The sequence below is a fragment of the Ceratina calcarata genome, unplaced genomic scaffold, assembly GCF_001652005.2.
Source record: "Ceratina calcarata isolate Rehan_Ccalc_2016 unplaced genomic scaffold, ASM165200v1 scaffold493.2, whole genome shotgun sequence".
Taxonomy (NCBI): domain Eukaryota; kingdom Metazoa; phylum Arthropoda; class Insecta; order Hymenoptera; family Apidae; genus Ceratina; species Ceratina calcarata.
The window spans coordinates 237,520-254,844 of record NW_017173655.1 but is presented as its reverse complement, the minus strand read 5'-3'; the positions used below and the strand labels follow the sequence as shown (position 1 = coordinate 254,844).

At 36.9% G+C, this 17,325-nt stretch overlaps 2 protein-coding genes across 7 annotated transcripts; both read right to left on the bottom strand.

Annotated features, from left to right (window-relative positions):
• Nucleotides 1-1,334: 1,334 nt before the first annotated feature.
• Nucleotides 1,335-12,719, bottom strand: LanB2 (laminin subunit gamma-1). 5 transcript variants are annotated; one of them, XM_018029685.2, is made up of 22 exons: nucleotides 12,636-12,719; nucleotides 11,697-12,043; nucleotides 10,726-10,981; nucleotides 9,234-9,535; nucleotides 8,893-9,098; nucleotides 8,595-8,698; nucleotides 7,007-7,195; nucleotides 6,703-6,928; nucleotides 6,335-6,591; nucleotides 6,086-6,258; nucleotides 5,883-6,015; nucleotides 5,581-5,805; nucleotides 5,321-5,509; nucleotides 5,064-5,249; nucleotides 4,774-4,976; nucleotides 4,490-4,705; nucleotides 4,141-4,411; nucleotides 3,208-4,065; nucleotides 2,953-3,128; nucleotides 2,704-2,886; nucleotides 2,505-2,622; nucleotides 1,335-2,419 (listed from the first exon to the last, which is right to left on the bottom strand). In XM_018029685.2, exons 2-22 carry the CDS (start codon nucleotides 11,847-11,849, stop codon nucleotides 2,184-2,186), a joined length of 4,860 nt encoding a protein of 1,619 aa, XP_017885174.1. In that variant the 5' UTR covers nucleotides 11,850-12,043; nucleotides 12,636-12,719; the 3' UTR covers nucleotides 1,335-2,183. The 5 variants fall into 5 exon arrangements, with proteins under 5 accessions (XP_017885174.1, XP_017885176.1, XP_017885175.1 ...); XM_018029687.2 differs by having other exon boundaries at nucleotides 11,697-12,046; nucleotides 12,636-12,717; XM_018029686.2 differs by having other exon boundaries at nucleotides 12,454-12,642.
• A 659-nt stretch (nucleotides 12,720-13,378) lies between these two features.
• Nucleotides 13,379-15,695, bottom strand: LOC108628058 (rhythmically expressed gene 2 protein). Of its 2 annotated transcripts, none has more exons than XM_018029736.2 (3): nucleotides 15,329-15,695; nucleotides 14,550-14,844; nucleotides 13,379-14,257 (listed from the first exon to the last, which is right to left on the bottom strand). In XM_018029736.2, exons 2-3 carry the CDS (start codon nucleotides 14,829-14,831, stop codon nucleotides 13,772-13,774), a joined length of 768 nt encoding a protein of 255 aa, XP_017885225.1. In that variant the 5' UTR covers nucleotides 14,832-14,844; nucleotides 15,329-15,695; the 3' UTR covers nucleotides 13,379-13,771. The 2 variants fall into 2 exon arrangements, with proteins under 2 accessions (XP_017885225.1, XP_017885226.1); XM_018029737.2 differs by lacking the exon at nucleotides 15,329-15,695 and adding an exon at nucleotides 14,932-15,122.
• Nucleotides 15,696-17,325: the final 1,630 nt, after the last annotated feature.

The following is a 17,325-nucleotide window of genomic DNA, read 5'->3' as shown; positions in this document are numbered from 1 at the left end:
TTTTTGATAGGGTTTCTATCAATTCCTTCCCTCAAGTGTAATTAACATTTCAACCAGGCGTTCCATGAATAAAATCTACGATTTTATTTATACTGTACATGTTACTACTAAAGTACACGAGCTCCTGACCCATTCAAATTATTCAAACGATTATATTATGTGTGTCCAAACGATTAGATTATATTATGTAAGAAATCGTTACATATTAAATTCTGTGTTTGAGAGAAGACAATTAAACTTTCTTTGATTAATACCAATTCTCAACAGTTTGCTTTTTACTACGGAGTCCTTGTTTTCTCGTCTACATAGAAATTAGAAACTCAATCTCTCAACCATGGAATATAATCTTTTTTTCTATTACTCCAATATGTTTATGAATGTGTGTTTTATATCATTCTTTCCTAATTTTTGCTTTTATATATGTATGTGTATATGTTTATGCGAACATAATTTTTATATACGTGTTTGTGCAACTAAAAGGAAATGAATACATATAAAAATTATCGTTTCGGAGCTTCTATAATACAGTGAATGTTACAACTATTGCTTGTTATTTATGAATCACTTCAACTTAAAACGTGATTTTGAAAAAAGATACTGAGTTAGTTAACATATTGATTCCTTGCACTCCATATTTTTATAAATATTATTGATGCTTTTAAAGAATTCTTTGTTATATTACACTTAAAGAAGTGAATGCGTTCTTTTTAACTTGCTAATATTTTAAAATATGAGTGCAGAGTATCAATAACAGAAAATCTTTAGTGTTGTTATAAAATGCTTGTTGAAGAGTGCATGTTGAAACTAATTGTACATTGTGTTTATCTATTTGAAGAAGGGCCAAATACATAAGTATTACTTTTTCTTATACGATACCCAAAATATGTCACTCGTTTCATTTTACCGTCGTTTATTAAACGGCGGTAAAATATCTGTTGAATTCTTGATGAATTTTTTTATAAGTGACGCATGTGATGTTACTTTCCGTTTGTTTTAGATCGGAGACAATGGGTAGCCATTGGAGTGTTGACCGCTATATTGGTGTTATTAATAATTTTATTTATAATTAAATAAGTCATTTCATTTCTCCTAGCTTCCCTAAGAGTTTATTGGTTCTTCTTCATAGCATTTAGTCGAATGTGTTATATAAATCCTGTTTTATTAATAATAAATTATCAATAGCGATATTATTCTATGATCCATTATAATAAATACTTGCAGTTATTACATTTTTGATAGGGTTTCTATCAATTCCTTCCCTCAAGTGTAATTAACATTTCAACCAGGCGTTCCTTTCCGTTTCGATGCTTGATCGTTTAAAAAAAACAGATAAATGTTTTTGTACCGAAATTCCATTTTATTCTATTTTTATTAATTTTTTATACTCTCTTTACTGTGTATACATACTAATACATTGCTTACATATTCGAAGATTGTTCATTTTTTTATTCTATAAAAATGCAACGTTATACATATATGTCATTGTGTAATACATATTGTAAAAATATATATTTAGATTTTTGTTCTCCTTTCCATTTTCAGAAATGTTTCCTTGTTGTTAAAACGTTTCATAAGATTTCATGTAAAAAATTGTTTCTCGTTTGGAGGAACTTTTGAAACTTCTTTAAAATTTAAAAGGAAGTATGAAAATTACAATAAAACGGATGTATGTATATAGATAATATATATACATGTTTGTACATACATATAAGTACAAATTAATTGCGTTAATAAGAATGTTAAGTCAAATTGCATTATGCAAATGCTTCAATAGTGGTAGTAAAAAGGAAGTATCTGTCTACATAAAATCTTTGGTATATAATCGTTGTTGCAGTCGCTCGTACGTAGTGTTATACTTGAAGAATAATGGAAGATCACGTTTTGGACGATTTAAATGTAAATACGTGATTAATATCATTACGTTCATTCGACGATTGCCTAATGTAGTTATATTCTACTTCATTTCATCGTAATTTTATGATCGAAATTGTCTTCTCGATGGCACACGATATAATTGTTTTAAAAGAACATACGATCTTTCATGATGAACATTTGTGAACGTATGTGTTTCTTTTTTAAATCTCTAAAGAATTCCGTGTTTCTTTCTCTAGTGCATGTAAGGCACCACTAATGATATGAAAACTGGACCAACCGCACTTTTTACGTATGTATCCTATCATACTTTAAGGCTCGAGTCGTACACGATTGTGACAATCGACAGGCAACACTCTTCTTATATCGTCGATGTTCTCAACTTCCATTTTCAATCTACTGACCTCGTCCTTATAATTGTTTACCCACTGTGTCTGCAAGTTCTTGGCGTCCGTTAATGCACGAATCCTTTGATCCAGATTAGCAGCTGCGATCTCGTTCTCAGCGGCAGTTAAACGTTCTTCCAGTCGATTCAAATCGGTATCATCTGAAGATTCACGTTCAAGTTTCATGTATTGAAATTTCTATGAAATAAATGAGTTATACATGTCCAGTTCAAAAAGGTAGCTTACCTATTTCGGACAGGTTTTCAAGTTCTTTTATTATCTCAGCTACTTCGGATAATGCTTTATCGACTTGCTGCGATGCCAACGTTACATTGATCTTAGCTTGTCCGACTTTATGATTCGCCTAAATAAATTGTAGTGATAAGTGACAAAGCAAATTAATTATTGAAGTATACATATATTGTTAAAGTAATTCGTATCTCACTTCTGTCGTAATATTTGTATCGTGACCACTTTGAATTTCATATTGTTGCATCATCGATTCCGTATTGTCGACTCGTAGACTTAATTTCTCCGCTTCGTTTCCTACACGAAGCGCTTCTATTTTAGTTTTATTCGCCTCGGTTCTAATCGCGTTTGCTTTCGCGCTAGCCTCTTCCGCGTAAGTCTACAACATTTCGCATTTAATAAGTGAAAAACTATTATACTGTAGTAGACTGGTCATTTAACTTACCTGAGCATCCTGCGCTCTTTTACGAGCGTATTCGGCATTATCCTCGGAATCGAGTAATATTTCTCCTGCTCGCAGAGTTTGTTCTTCTGCACTCGCGATTAACGCTTCGATGTCTCTTATGTCTTTCAAAGCATCCTGGGCTTTAACACGTTCACGTTCTACCTCGGCGTGAAATTCTGAAAGCAATATTTATAGCGATATTTCCCAATCGTTTTGAAGATTAATTGTGATCATTTCTCTAATTGGAATACATACCACCTAACTTCTTCAGTGTCTCTTGTGCCTCTTTTAACGTTTGATCGCCTCGTTTAACAGCGTCATCCGCTATCTCTTTCGCGCGATCTAATTCGGCGATAAGTTCGGCAGTGGCTGCCTGTTGTTCTTTTGCTCGCTCTATCAACTCTTCGCTCCTCTTGACCTTTTCTACCATCTCATTTATAAGATCCTCGCTTTCGTCCAGCAATAATTGCGCCTGTTCTTTCAACCGTAATCCTTCATTGTTCACGTCGTCAACTTGTTTTTGTAACTGGTCGATGTCCACCGCCGGCAGCGTTAAGTCGAGAATCAACAGGTCTATCGCCTCTTGCGAAACAGCCGATGATTTAGTGGCCGCTATGCTGGTGAGATTTTTTACCTCGTTCATACGATGTTCCAGCAACTCCAATTTATTTTCCAATCCTCTGATATCGTCGGTCACGTTTGAGCATTTCGCTATAGCTTTCTTCGCTAGAGTATAAGCTTCTATCGTTGTGTTTCGCGCTTTTTCTGCCAGATCGTGAATCTTCTTCGCTTCGTTCACATTCAACTCCGCTAATACACGCGCTTCTTGAGCGATCGTAGTCATCTGTTTGTTCTGTTGACCAACTTGTTCCGCCCGCATTTTCGCTTCGGACAGAGCAGTTGATCCAGCCGTGGCTAAATAATCCTCGGCGTCGGTCAATTGAGCGTGTATTTTATCGAGCACCTTTTCCGCTTCGTCGATGTTTATCTGCCCTTCGGAAGTTGTTTTGTACGCGTCCAAAGCTGTCAGGTTCACGGTTTGCGAAATGTCACCAATTTCGTTCAACTGGTCGCGCAATTCATCAAGTTGTTCCACCAAGGTTTTGTTCTCACCTAAGGTATCATTTATTCAAATTATTCTAGTTCGCAATCACTTGAATAAAATGGCAATCGACAAATTCTACTTACTGCCAGATCCTTGTTTCGCGATTTCCTGGAGATTCTTCACTCTGTCCTGTACGTTTTTCAGTTCCTTCTCAAAGTCCGCATCTTTTATGACAGTGGGGCTGCTATTAATCTTCTTAAGCGTGTTTTCTAATTCAGTCAAACGTCCTCTATGCCTGTTAGCGGCATCTTGGACGAGATTGTAACAATCCGGACAATCGACGCATCCGTTTTGCCTGTTGTGTTTGTTCTCTTTGCAACGATCGCAACGTCTACCTTCCACATTTGGGAGACACTACAAGACAGAATTAATTATTAGAACGTATTATACGAATATAAATTATTCGGAAGGAGTTGGTAAGATAAGCCTTACTGGACACTGTCCATTAGCATCACATTGCAGATCTTGGGAACCAATATAGTCGCAATCGCAGGGCTTGCAACCATCTCGGCTGAATCCGTACTGGTAAGGAACGCATGCATCGCAATGTAGACCGGTAATGCCAGGTCTACATTCACACTGACCAGTGACAGGATTGCAAGTACGATTGTAAGATCCTTCCAGGTCACAGTTACAAGGCGCGCATCCCTAAAATGTACATAAACATATTATATGCGTGCTTAAAAACCATTATTGTGCAAAAGTATTTAAAATACCTCTCCACTCAATATATGATAATATCCTTCCTCGCATTTGTCACAATTGCGACCGACTACGTGGGGCTTACACGAACAGTGTCCCGTTAATTGTTCGCAAGGCGCCACTCTGCCATCCTCGAGTTCGACCGTGCCCGCGTGGAAACACTGGCACAGTTTGCAGCCGTCTTCTTTAAGATCGGACAAAGCATCTCCATAATAGCCTATTGCGTTCCCAAAACATGAGTCGTTTTAATATCCCAGAATAATGTAAGTCGATGAAAACTATGTAATTCTTATTATTCCTGTACCTGGGAGGCATTCTTCGCAGTGGAAACCAGCAGTATTGTTCACGCACTTCAAACATTCACCAGTCTCGTGATTACAATTCCGGACTGCGTTCAAATCAATATTGTTGTTACAATCACAAGGTCTGCAAGCTATACCTCTTTCAGGATTTCCGAAATATCCATCTGAACATGTCTCGCACCTGGCCCCTGAGAAACCATATACAGCATAAATAATCAATTGGAAAATAACATTTATATCAATTGAAATTGATTTTTACCTGTTCTACCCGATGGACACTCAGAGCATATCGGATCTGGATTATTACCAAGTAATATGCAAGGTCCATTATCAGGGCAGGGACACGGCTTACAATCGTCTGGCGTACCCTTCAATGGATGACCATAATACCCACGTCTACACAATTCACAATTGCTACCAGCCGTGTTGTGTTCGCAAATACATTGTCCTACAAAATAAACCGACTACAATGTGTTAAACGTTATCGCTATAATAAATACACTCTATGCATGGGTTTACCTGTCTCGGCTTCGCAAATATCAGCGTGACCGTTACAGTTACACGGAACGCAATAGGAGAATGGCCCGCCGTTCGGCGGATCGTGATGGAATCCAGGAGCACACGATTCACAAAATTGGCCAACGTACCCATGAGGACACTGGCAATGCTCCACCCAATCGGCAATCTCACCCGCGGCCCCACGGTGAGCCGTTTCCAATCTAACGTCGTCTAAGAATCCCCGACCTGTTGAAACGAGACGAAACATATGAAAAACCTACTTAAGATAAATGCGATAATTAATATTCGAACTAAGTAGATACCTTGATGCGTATAGGTACCACGAATTTTAATAGCTGTTAAGTTCGACAAGATAGACATGAAAGCTCTGGAGGAGAGTCGTGGCTCCCAGCCGTAGCTAGGATGTTCATGAAGCTTGAAACGATATTTGTGCGGCTGAAATTTGAATGACAGTTTATTAATAACTGAGATATAAATGATTATTATTAATCATGTGAATTCTTACCGTCCCCGAAGGTAAATGATTATTCTGCCCAAAAATCGGTTGCGTAATTTGCTCGCCATTTCCACCCTCGAGTATTATATCACGTACAGTGGGCGCAGGACCAGCTTCCCCGATTCTAAGTGTAAATGACAGGTCCTGATTATAAGACGACCGTTGATCGCCAAGGAACCGCTCTGCAATTATATGTAATATTGTTCGTCTCGTAATGTTCAATAAAGGTACGCAGACTTCATCGTGCATTCGTATTACCGGGTGCAACGAAATAGACATTGTCGCGATCCAACGCCGTGACGGATATACTTTGGGTAAGAGGGTCGTACTGAAGCGGAATCGGGTTGCCGGCAACGGTAGCTGACCATCGTTCGGCTGCTCTTACGAACATGCTCTCGATCACAACTTTTGAGTAGCCAGTCGCTGGTCTGCAGACTGAGGAGTGTCCGTAGCAGAAGCACGGTGTGCAGCCGAATTTATTATTCAGTGCGAGATTGAAAAATCCTGGTTTACATCTATTTATCAAATGAACAACGTATTAATAAATGTGTGTATATAGCGATAAATAATTTTTGATGCATTACGATGCGATATTACATATTGAGTTCAAAACGTGAGATACTAACACGCGACACCGTTTTCCTTCCACATTTTCTTTACAAGTACAAACACCGCTGACGGCATCACAATTTGGTTTATTAGCCAGAGATCCAGCTACGTTGCATTCGCAGGAAGTGCAGCCGTACGAACCGAAGTTGAAATAATTAGCCGCGCAAAGGTCGCACTTATCGCCCGTCACACCGGGTTTGCATTGACATTTTCCTTCGCTGTTACATTGCAAGCTCCTGGAACCTGCAATATATTTAATTTTTAACAGAATTGAAATACTTCAGAGAGTGGAAAAAAATTTTTTTTATAGTGCATCTCTACCGATTTCATTGCAGTTACAGGCGATGCAGTACTTGTCCTCCGGACGCTGGTAGAAATTCTCTCGACAGCGTTCGCAATTCGCGCCATCGCGATTATCTTGACAATCCAGACAGTGGCCTCCGTGGCCGGTGGCTTTATATAGTTCCTTATCGAAATAGCATCTCTCCGAATATCCATTGCAATTACAAGCTACAAGCAGGAGATTGACAAAGGCAATATTTCTAACTGACTGGACATCATTGCATACAGTAAAAATTAAAATAAATATTTTTCTTGGAGACAAGTAATAGCATGTCGTCTAGATATTTACTGGATCCTGAATACCAAGGAAGTATTCCGTCCCACCGCGATGAAGTAGTACAAATTATCGCGTTTGACAACATTAAATAAACAATTGATCTCATTTGAAACGAACACTTCATTATATATTTCATACTTTTTATCACTTTTCACAAAAATTCAATATTCATTCGATAAGTAAAGCTTCTCTCATCTCACTCAATCATCTTTTCATCTAAATAAATTTAAAATACGTTCAATTTAGTGTAACTATTAGCGTAGTTATTAGAATTCCGCAGATTAAAATAAGTACTTAAAGACCGATAATCACGGATCTTATCAACAATAATTAGATTGCTCCTTTACTTCGATAAAAATCAATTAATGAAACCGATGGACGATTAATATTCGCGATACAACGATAACGTTCCATTAATAGTAAATGTACGCTCGCACTAAATGAAATCAAGATTATCCTACTTAAAATAAAAAAAGAAATCGTGGAGATATGCGAGCTAATCAACGCGATATAATAAATGTTCCCCTGTGTATTGCAGTATCTTGAGCACTGAGTTCACGGTCTGCAGAAAAGCTGTATTGTATGCCCCTACACCGCGAACAGATCCCCACTTTAGGACGAGCAATGAACGTAAAAGGTAAAGCTGGTTAGGTAATGCCAACGTTATCGTGAACGGCAGACTCTCTTCGGTTGCTCAGAAAGGTGATACCCGGCAATGCGAAGAAGAAATGTTTTATTCTTATACGAAACACTTTCCACATTCACGAGTAGTAATAAATAACACCTTACAGGGAAGAGAGTCTTTGATAAACCATTAGATACGTAATCTGTACGGTAAGAATGAGGAGTGTTCTATCATTTGTATGAGTCATAGCAATGAAAATCTTATTAATCAATCCGTTATCCGCGTTTTTTATTTTCCAAAAGTACCTAATACCTCATTTCGGAGGCCGGTATATTATGATTATGAATTATATAGATTCTCAGCTGAATAGAAATATGATTTATGATAATGGCAAACCGCACGATCTGGTCACCGGATATAAAACGTGAAAAACGGTCGTTTGAAGAGCAGGTTTGCCAAGGCCCACCTACACGGTAACCAGGATACCGACCCTTCAAAGCATTCTCTCCTTGCCTATACATAGTCTACACTCACAATAAACGCGTAGGAATAGTAGGCGAGCGCGTGGATAATGCGGCCAACGTATCACATTCACTCGCGCTGCTCTATTGCCATTTTTAATTATGTTATAAAACAAATAATTATAAAAAATGTATATGACTTACGTTTACATTCGTGCGCATCAGTAGTGGTAGCACGTCCCCAAGGTGCATCGTTATAAAAAGGTAGACATTCGTTGCAGTCTGGACCTGCCGTGTTATGCTCGCATCTGTACAGAATTTCAAAGAATCGCCTTGTTACACGTGACTATTTATTAAGAAAATAATAGACTTGGTCCTGTCTCAGCTTATACATTATAAAATACGGTGTGTTGTCCTGAAGCGAAGCGTAAGTAGAAGTATTTAATCATATTTAACCCGTTGTCGTGCATTAAAGGGTAAGTATACCTATAAATTACCTTACCTACATACTCTGCGAGTTTTTCCATCTACGCTGGTACTGTTTACACATTCTCCAGCGTGCCCGTTGCAGGCACAACGTGCGCCGACCGCGACGTCAGCGATCGCATAGTAGTAGGATTTTAATACATGATCATCGCCGAACACTTCGTCGCCGAACGTGTTCAAACGATCTAGGGTGATCCTCAAGTCAATCGCTTGTACCCATTCCTTGAAACCAGAACATCGTTATGATTTTCATGCCCACTTTGCCTATTTCTTTATTTACTCATTCGTTTCATGTATGATTCTGTATAGGATCTTAAACTTTTCGTTTAGAATGATGTATTGATAAAATGAGTGTACCTGCAGGGCTGGATTCGATTCGAATTTGTAGGCCGACGGACGGCCTTCTAGCGTGGAAAACGCGACCGTACCCTTTGTCAACGGTGATATATCGGAAAAATCGGAAGTACATAATACTCTGGTATCGTCGCCTTGTACCGTTTCCTTGATATCTGGCAAGTCATACGTATCTCTACAGGTCGCCGAATAGAATTGATAAGGTTCCCATGATGATTTCTCGTTCTTTCGTTTATAAATAGCCCAACTTTCTGGCCGTGGCGACTCGAACAGCACTCTAACGTAAGTTATATCGAACGTTTTTCCTGCAATGTAACATGCGAAAGAACGATAATGTAGATATGTCTGCATTTTGTATCATAAATTTTGAACATCATGCAAATAGTCTTTTTTTCATAAAGATCGGGCGACTCTTTGTATCGTCTATATTTATTTAAAAAAAGACTTAATTTAATTAAGCTCGAATAATTTACTTATTTTTCGGCCTTCGAGAAATAATAGGATTCTACGCCCTTGCGATACTTCACTGTAAAGTCAGCGGGGTGCAAGTGGCTGATTCTTTCGTAAATGAACATGTGGCGCACAGGCCGAGATTCTATGTTCCTCACATTTTTAACAAGCCGCCGCTGCCATCCGGATTCCCGGCACATGTTTAAACTCGAAACTAGTTTACACGCGCACAATGCGATTGTGCATTAGCTGATAACACATGTACATACATTCGCGGTATGGATTATTTGTAATATGCAAAGCTGGTTAACGCTGAGTGCGCGAAAGTTAACGGTATACGCTGTTAACACGTTCTGAAACCGCAATGTTTCTAGGATAATAGAGATAAGAAGTGATTGAATATTGCTGACGTAAACTATCAGACTGTAAATATGCACATTCCTATTCTCTATGTTGTTTAACTAATAAAGACATGATTCTCTATATTTTACTGTAAGTAAATATCAGAATCACCATAATACATGATTGTACAATAAGCTATGTCGGTTCAAAAATTTATTGGATGAAATTCTATTCTTGAAATGGGGAACGCCACTAATTCGACGAATTCATAAAATAAAATATTAAGTCAGAAACTGAAAGCTCGCTCGTCTTTTCACTACTCGGTATGCCGCATCGAGAATTATCTCATCGCGCACGCATCCTGATAGATAAGAACAGTAAAATGAAGAAAAAAGATCACAGAAGGTGGGAGAAAGAGGGTGACGAGCATTGAGGACGCGTTAAGAGTTCATCGCGAATAACGATGAATGAACTCGCTTTCTATATCTATGCTGTAAGATTTAGTAATTTTATCTACTCTATTAATAATTTCGCGATTTAGAGCGATCAACACCATATGCAATACTGTGGCAATGTGAATTATCCCTTCCGCTGTTTGACAAATGTAACAGCGGAAAATTCAGTTTTTCTTAATACTTAATTATTTCTAAAAAAAGAGTGGTTCTCTCGGGTGTGGGAAGTAGTATGTTTAACTTGATCGTACCTAAGGATAATGTGAGATTAACTTGATTAGTTTCGATCCCCTCGAACATCGTTTCCGATTGCCACCAAGTTGCGTTATCGTTATTATCGTAATCGGTAAGGAACGAGGCCGGATGGTCCCCGTATCGACATATCTCACAGGACTTCTTCTGGACACCAGTCTGTTTACAAAATTCTGTCGGCCGATCCTGACCGCACGTGTTCGTAGCTTCCATGTGCACATGAAACGCTGCGTTCTCGAAAGGGGGTATGCACCTCTGCAATACACGCATTCCAAAATAGTACTCGATACAAGCACAAAGTCCAACAGCTTAGGAATATTTCAGGGAAAACGAAATTTTTTGTCAAAAGTTTGTTGTGTTAAGGAGTATTTCAGACAAAAGTTGTCAGCTATAAATGTTATCGAGTGTTCTGAGCTTATCCATTCGCTGTCCCAACGATTACATGGGCGATTAAGGATTTATAAGGATTCTATTTTAGTTGAAGCTTTTAAACAATTTGATTCCTCAGAAAAATGTAAAATAAATAGCTCGAGAAACGAGGAGAACGAAAGAATGAAAAATAAGATGATTCATTGACAAGTTTGAAACTTCTGTTTAAAGAAGTTTTCAAAATAATTTTACGTTTAGAGCATCCACTTAGGTTTATCTCTCCATACGTTGTTATCGTCGAAAGTTGATGTAACTTCGAATCTTTACAATGATAACCTAATGTAGTAATGCCCTAAGAAACCGAAATTCTTATGAGGAAGAATAAACAGGATTCTACCAGTGCTAGTATTTATACAAACCTAAAACCATGTAGAAATTAATTTTATACAATGAGAATGGCGCAAGGTAAATTATTTATTATCACGAATAATTCAATGGTGAATAAAAACTTGACGCTTTCGATAAAAACTTCGTTAATTGTAAATTCGTAAATGTATTTCCTCTGAAAGTGAAAAAGTAACGTTAAAAAAATAACACGTACCTGGGGCCTCCCATTGTCATCATAACACTTGTCCTCGTCCTGATTCTTTAAAAATCGAATGTAAAGTTCTTCCGTGGGGTCGGGTTCCGCAAATACTGAGACCAGACAAATTGCGATGAACACTAAAGTTTTCTTATGCCTCCCTCGCGTCATGTTTCAACTTTATTAGGAGAGTCTCCTTCGTCGCAACTTCTACCCACTCGCGATTTTTTCGGATGTTTCTTCGATTGTTAAAGTAACCACTGACTCTCGGGTCTCAGGTCCATCGGCAACCGGGAGATCCCCGACAATAATTTTTACTTTTCACTGCCAACACCGCATTCCGCGAACGGTCGTCGCCTTCTTATCTGCTTAACGTTTATTAATTATTATATTAACTTTCAGAACAGCTTTTATCGTGTCTCGGTATTCAATGATTTTCAAACTTCAACAGAATCCAAAGGAAAACCAAATATATAAATTAAACTTTAATAATAGATCTGTTAGAATGTGACGATATTTAATTTAAAACAAGATTCGCATAGCATTTGTTTGAAAATATAGAATTCAGACGCAGCGTTCAGATATTTTGGAAACAATTAGTTTTTAAAAATCCATTATTGACCGTCTACTTAAAATCTTGGGAGATAGTGCGGTTCCATCGATCGCACGTATCAGCGCACTAGTCGCAATTCGAATAAAAATTTAAATAAAACGTACTATTAAAATAGCGAGCTGACAACGCGTTATGTTATTACAAGTAAGAAGAGAAGAATACCGAATAGAAAGATGATCATTTACAAAAGAGACGGTCAGTTAGAAGGCTGAGACATCAGTTAGTAAATTGTATGAATGTGAGACACAAACCGATCGCGAATTATTCACTATTTTGTCAATCGAACGGAATGCGCACAAATGGTCGCGAATTTTTCAAACGGAGAAATAAGTCCTCATTCTAACCTCTTCGACCGACGGAAGAATGGAAAACCATGAAGAAAGCCTCTCTCCACGCGACGGCTCACCGAGAAACTGAACGAGAGGAGGAGAGGAATCGCAGTCGTGGTCATGAGAGGAGAGTGAAGCTGTGACTGTGGGAAGTTGAATGCGCCTTGGTAGTGGTGCTTAACACAAACACGCTGCTAGCCGCTGTAGAAAGTGCTGACCGAGAGGAAAGGATTACCGAAAGAAATAGTAAGTTTAGAAATTTAAATATGCAGTCACTTTTTACAAAATATTTTCCTGACAATCTATCTCTTTAAATTGAGATACAATCACAGTCTTTTTCAATAAGATTATCATAACGAATTGATGAATCCTAAAGATTCAATCCTGATAGAGAAGCATTTGTCGTTAATATATTTAATTAAGCTCTAGCTTTAACTGAACGTATAAGAATTTGGAAAACTTATTGTCAGTAAATCATTTTATATAAAACGATTTAATGAATCGATGATTCAATGATTCGTAAAAATGAAATTAGAAGTTATACTTTTTATGTACTTACATATGTTGCTGCTCGTGGGGAGTATAGAATTGGTATCTAACTAAAACGGAAGCAAGATTAGGAAACGCGGCTTCTTCCTATTACACTATCTGTACCGTCGCACAGCGCGTAAAATATTTGTTTTCTCACTTTTCTCACTTCAGAAATATATAGGTCGATACGTCTGCATTTCGAATGAAATTAATTGGGAACTACAGAATTATTTAAGAATTAGTCTTGTATATAGTTGTATAAGTACGTGTTACATGTTAGAATTTTTTTTCGATGCTTTATATTTGTTACATCTGATATAGCTTAAATTATATGTGATAATAATCAACACATATTTATTGAGTTTCAATGTTATCTATAGTGAATGGAATTATTATCACATTTATAAACGTTATTATAATACGTTATTATATGTGCACATGTTATTATAATCTTATTATTTAATGATGCACAAAATAGCAGTTTGAATTTTATAAAAATATACATAATATAAAGGATAATATACAATCTCACAAAAAATAAATCTTATCAATGATACTAAACATTGTTCTATCACGTGGGAAGTATTTCCTGGTTATGATAGGTACCGTGTCTCGCGAAATCATCTTTCCTGTATACTACCCCTGTCTATAAGCGTAGAAAGGTATACTTTCAAATCGCGAAGATTTTTAAACACATCGGTCTTAGGTACTCTCTTGTCGCTTACGTCGGGATCGTCGCGTTTAATTAGAATCGCGTTCCATTTCGCGTTCTTCGCGCCGACGTAATCTTTGCTGAACGTATCGCCGATGTGGAGCGCTTCCTGGGGAGTCACGTCGATGCAATGTCGTTCCCTTGTCAGTCTGAGCGCCTCGTCGAATATCGAGGTGTCCGGTTTCTCCGCGCCGAAATCGTAAGACGTTAAAACGAAGGAAAAGTAAGGTCGTATCCTCGTGTCCTCGAGCACCCCTTCCAACCGCTGGTCGAAATTCGATATCACCCCCAAGATTATGTTCTGTTTTTGAAGATACTCCAGTAACTCGATCGTGTCCGGATACTTATACCAGCACATGTTCGTGCCGTAGCAACTTATCAAACTGTTAGCAACCTATAGGTCATAACGATAAACGGGGGTCATTGATAGTAAGTACCGTTCCGAGTTTGGTTGAATGAACTAATTCAGAGTCCCTTCCTTTTTTCTTTAAAAATTTAATCATTCTTGGAAGATAAAAAATAATTTAGTATACGTGAGAGCTTATTAACGGAATAAAAAGTGCGCAACGAGAAATTTGCTATCTAATTGAAATGACTGTGGAACACGGCTAAATAAGATGTACGATATTCGATTTATTCATTTTAACATTGAACGAGAATCTCCATGTACATTTAACACTTATCACCTTGTCCAATGTGCTGTTCGCTACAGAATTGTGTTGATCCTTAAAAACGTTATAAACCATCTTTCTCCACCAATTCTCCCATCCGATGCCCGTATGCTTCCCGAACACTGGATGCTCCAGGCTGAGCTTGTGGAAACTGTTTTTAAAGCTGTGCGCCAATTTGCGCGGATCGACCGAAAGACCGTGTTCAGAGCCAACTTCAATGTATCGCTCCAACTTCGTCTTCAGCAACGTACCGGTGACATCGAACGTTATTAATTGCAGTCGGATGCACTTCATCATTATTAAGTCTTGTCTAAAAACAAACGCATCAAGTCTGTTTATTGCTAACGGCCGATCACTTTCGGTGCACTGTACATTGAGAACACGGAAAAGTATATACTCTCATTTCAGATCCGGAACAGTACTACCCGTACTACTGGTACTGTTATTTATCGATCGAGGTTTATGTATGTATTGCATCTATGTATTTTACATTGCAATTTGCAATGTACGTACGTATGTGTGAGAATCTTTCCCACACATTTCCAGCGCCACCATAAGACAATGAAACTCATTCAAATTTTGACATGTTAAAATGAATGACACCTCTTTAAAGAAAATTGTTTGTTACACTGTGATCTCGTTTATGTATACGTGCTTAGGTTAACATTTATATAATGTATTTGTACGATATAAACTTTAAAAGTCATTTCTCTATATAATTTTATGAGAAAACTGTGTCGTTGCAATTTTACGATGTCGCGAAATATAAAAGAATTTTCGTTCGAGAGACTTACTAACAAAATTCGTTGGTAGATTTGACCCAAGATGAAAATTTTTTGAGAAATAGTGAGGCTAATCTACAGAATGACAACTGAGCTTGGGCACCTCGTTCAACGACTGTAGAACGACTATTCTCATTGAGCCACAATCACAGAGCGTCACCGTGACGAAAACGCTTCAACAGTACAGAATAAAAGATAAATATAGAAGATAAATTGTGTTCGAAATGACTTGATCAAAGTCGTTAAATACAATCTTTTTTCTTCTTATTAAAAAGAATCCTTTAATCTGCAGACATATAAACCTACTATCACATCCTGGAGACGTTTGCTATATGTTAAATGAAAATAAGAATTCTATATGTACACCTTAAAAACAATGTATCACCTTTTATATTTTATAATTACAAACGTAAAACACTCACTGCATCACTAATAATGAAGCGAATTGATATTAAATTTTTATGGAGTATTATTAAAAGTATTCATAAGAAGCACACGAATAGTAGACTACAAGCGAGAATATAACGAAAATCTTTTGATCCACATAAATTAAGCGCTGATAAAGTCAAACATGAATCCGTAAAGTAAACAAGTATAATCTATGCAATGCAAAATGATGACTCGCACATTTTACCTAACACAATAATTCCAAGCAAAGTTATACGAATTTTGTATACAATATTTTAATCAATATTTTAACAATTGGAATAAGTACACAATATATGTATATACTTCTCACACGGTTTGTTCTCACCGCGTAATAGGTAAAAATGTTCATTCAATATGCAATATACATAATGCAGTTTTTCATAAAATGTGTGTATATGCATCAGGTCTTGAAAGTGTAACGTAAAAATCTTCCATGTACAATTATACTTATTCATACATGTACATATGTATATGTAGATGTGTAAATATACGTATACGTTATAAAAAGTTTCGATCACTTTAATCACTCGTAAAAATAATAATAGTAACGCGTTTTCTTTACTTCTTATTGGTATGTATAATGTAATGTAAGATATTTCATTGCATTTGCTTATAGTTATTTTATGTGAGAAAAAGTTTGGCCATTCCGCGATTTTTACACCAATATTATTGCGCTCATTTTGTACAAAATGGTATTTGCTTCCCTTCAATTCCACAAATAGAAGGACAGTTTGCGCAATTATATTTAAATAAGAGAAAGAGAAAAAGAAATGTATATTCTTAAAACTTAATTCGGTAGAGCAGGGTTTCTCTCAAATCTTCCTGATACTTTGATCCGACGTCATTCCAATGATTACCCGATTGAATTTTACTTTAAGTTTTCAAATTCCAAATTACAGATTTGAATAATTTTTGTTCTTATGTTTTATTAAGTAAGACATGAAATACAAAGAATCTTTCTACAAAAAGCTATTAATATGCGATAATATGTGTACATAGTATGATAATATTTCTCGACGAAGCATTTTGCACTTTCGCACGATATTCCTCTTATTACATTTTCTTTTTTATCTCTTATTATAATTTCCAACACAGCGTTTTAATTGCACTTTTATCATTCTATTCGTCCTAATGTGTACGAGGCCATCAAAGACCCTTATAATTTTTCAGTCAGACATTATTTTAACGCTGTAATCTTACGTCTAATATAAAAAATTTCCTATAAGATCAGATAGTACAGATACGGCGTAATCTCAAGATCACGAATAGTCAGTAAAGGCGTTTAAGTGCAAAATGCTTCGTTATCTTAAACGATTTTCCTAATATGTTTACAAGTATTTTAATTTACGCTGATTCGATCCATTTTTGAGAATCCCCGCAATAGCGAATTCTCGATTTTACAGCCGCTCGATCAGCCTGCTTTCAATAGACGATTTAAATACAGTCGTACTGACTAATCATCACAGCAGAATAGCAAAGACATAATTAATAGTAATAATAATAATAATAATAATAATAATAATAAGAATAATAGATTTTTCTCCTGTAAATCTGTATAAATGAAAAACAAAACGAGTTAC

What these genes read in the sequence shown, in the direction of transcription:
- LanB2 (XM_018029685.2), bottom strand. Translation starts at nt 11,849, where the DNA reads ATGACGCGAGGGAGGCATAAGAAAACTTTAGTGTTCATCGCAATTTGT. An exon ending in TGATGCGCACGAATGTAAAC is followed by an intron (nt 7,196 to 8,594) that starts GTAAGTCATATA and finishes TCCTGCTTGTAG; the next exon opens with CTTGTAATTGCAATGGATAT. An exon ending in CGCGAAACAAGGATCTGGCA is followed by an intron (nt 4,066 to 4,140) that starts GTAAGTAGAATT and finishes ATGATACCTTAG; the next exon opens with GTGAGAACAAAACCTTGGTG.
- LOC108628058 (XM_018029736.2), bottom strand. Translation starts at nt 14,831, where the DNA reads ATGATGAAGTGCATCCGACTGCAATTAATAACGTTCGATGTCACCGGT. An exon ending in CGAACAGCACATTGGACAAG is followed by an intron (nt 14,258 to 14,549) that starts GTGATAAGTGTT and finishes TATGACCTATAG; the next exon opens with GTTGCTAACAGTTTGATAAG.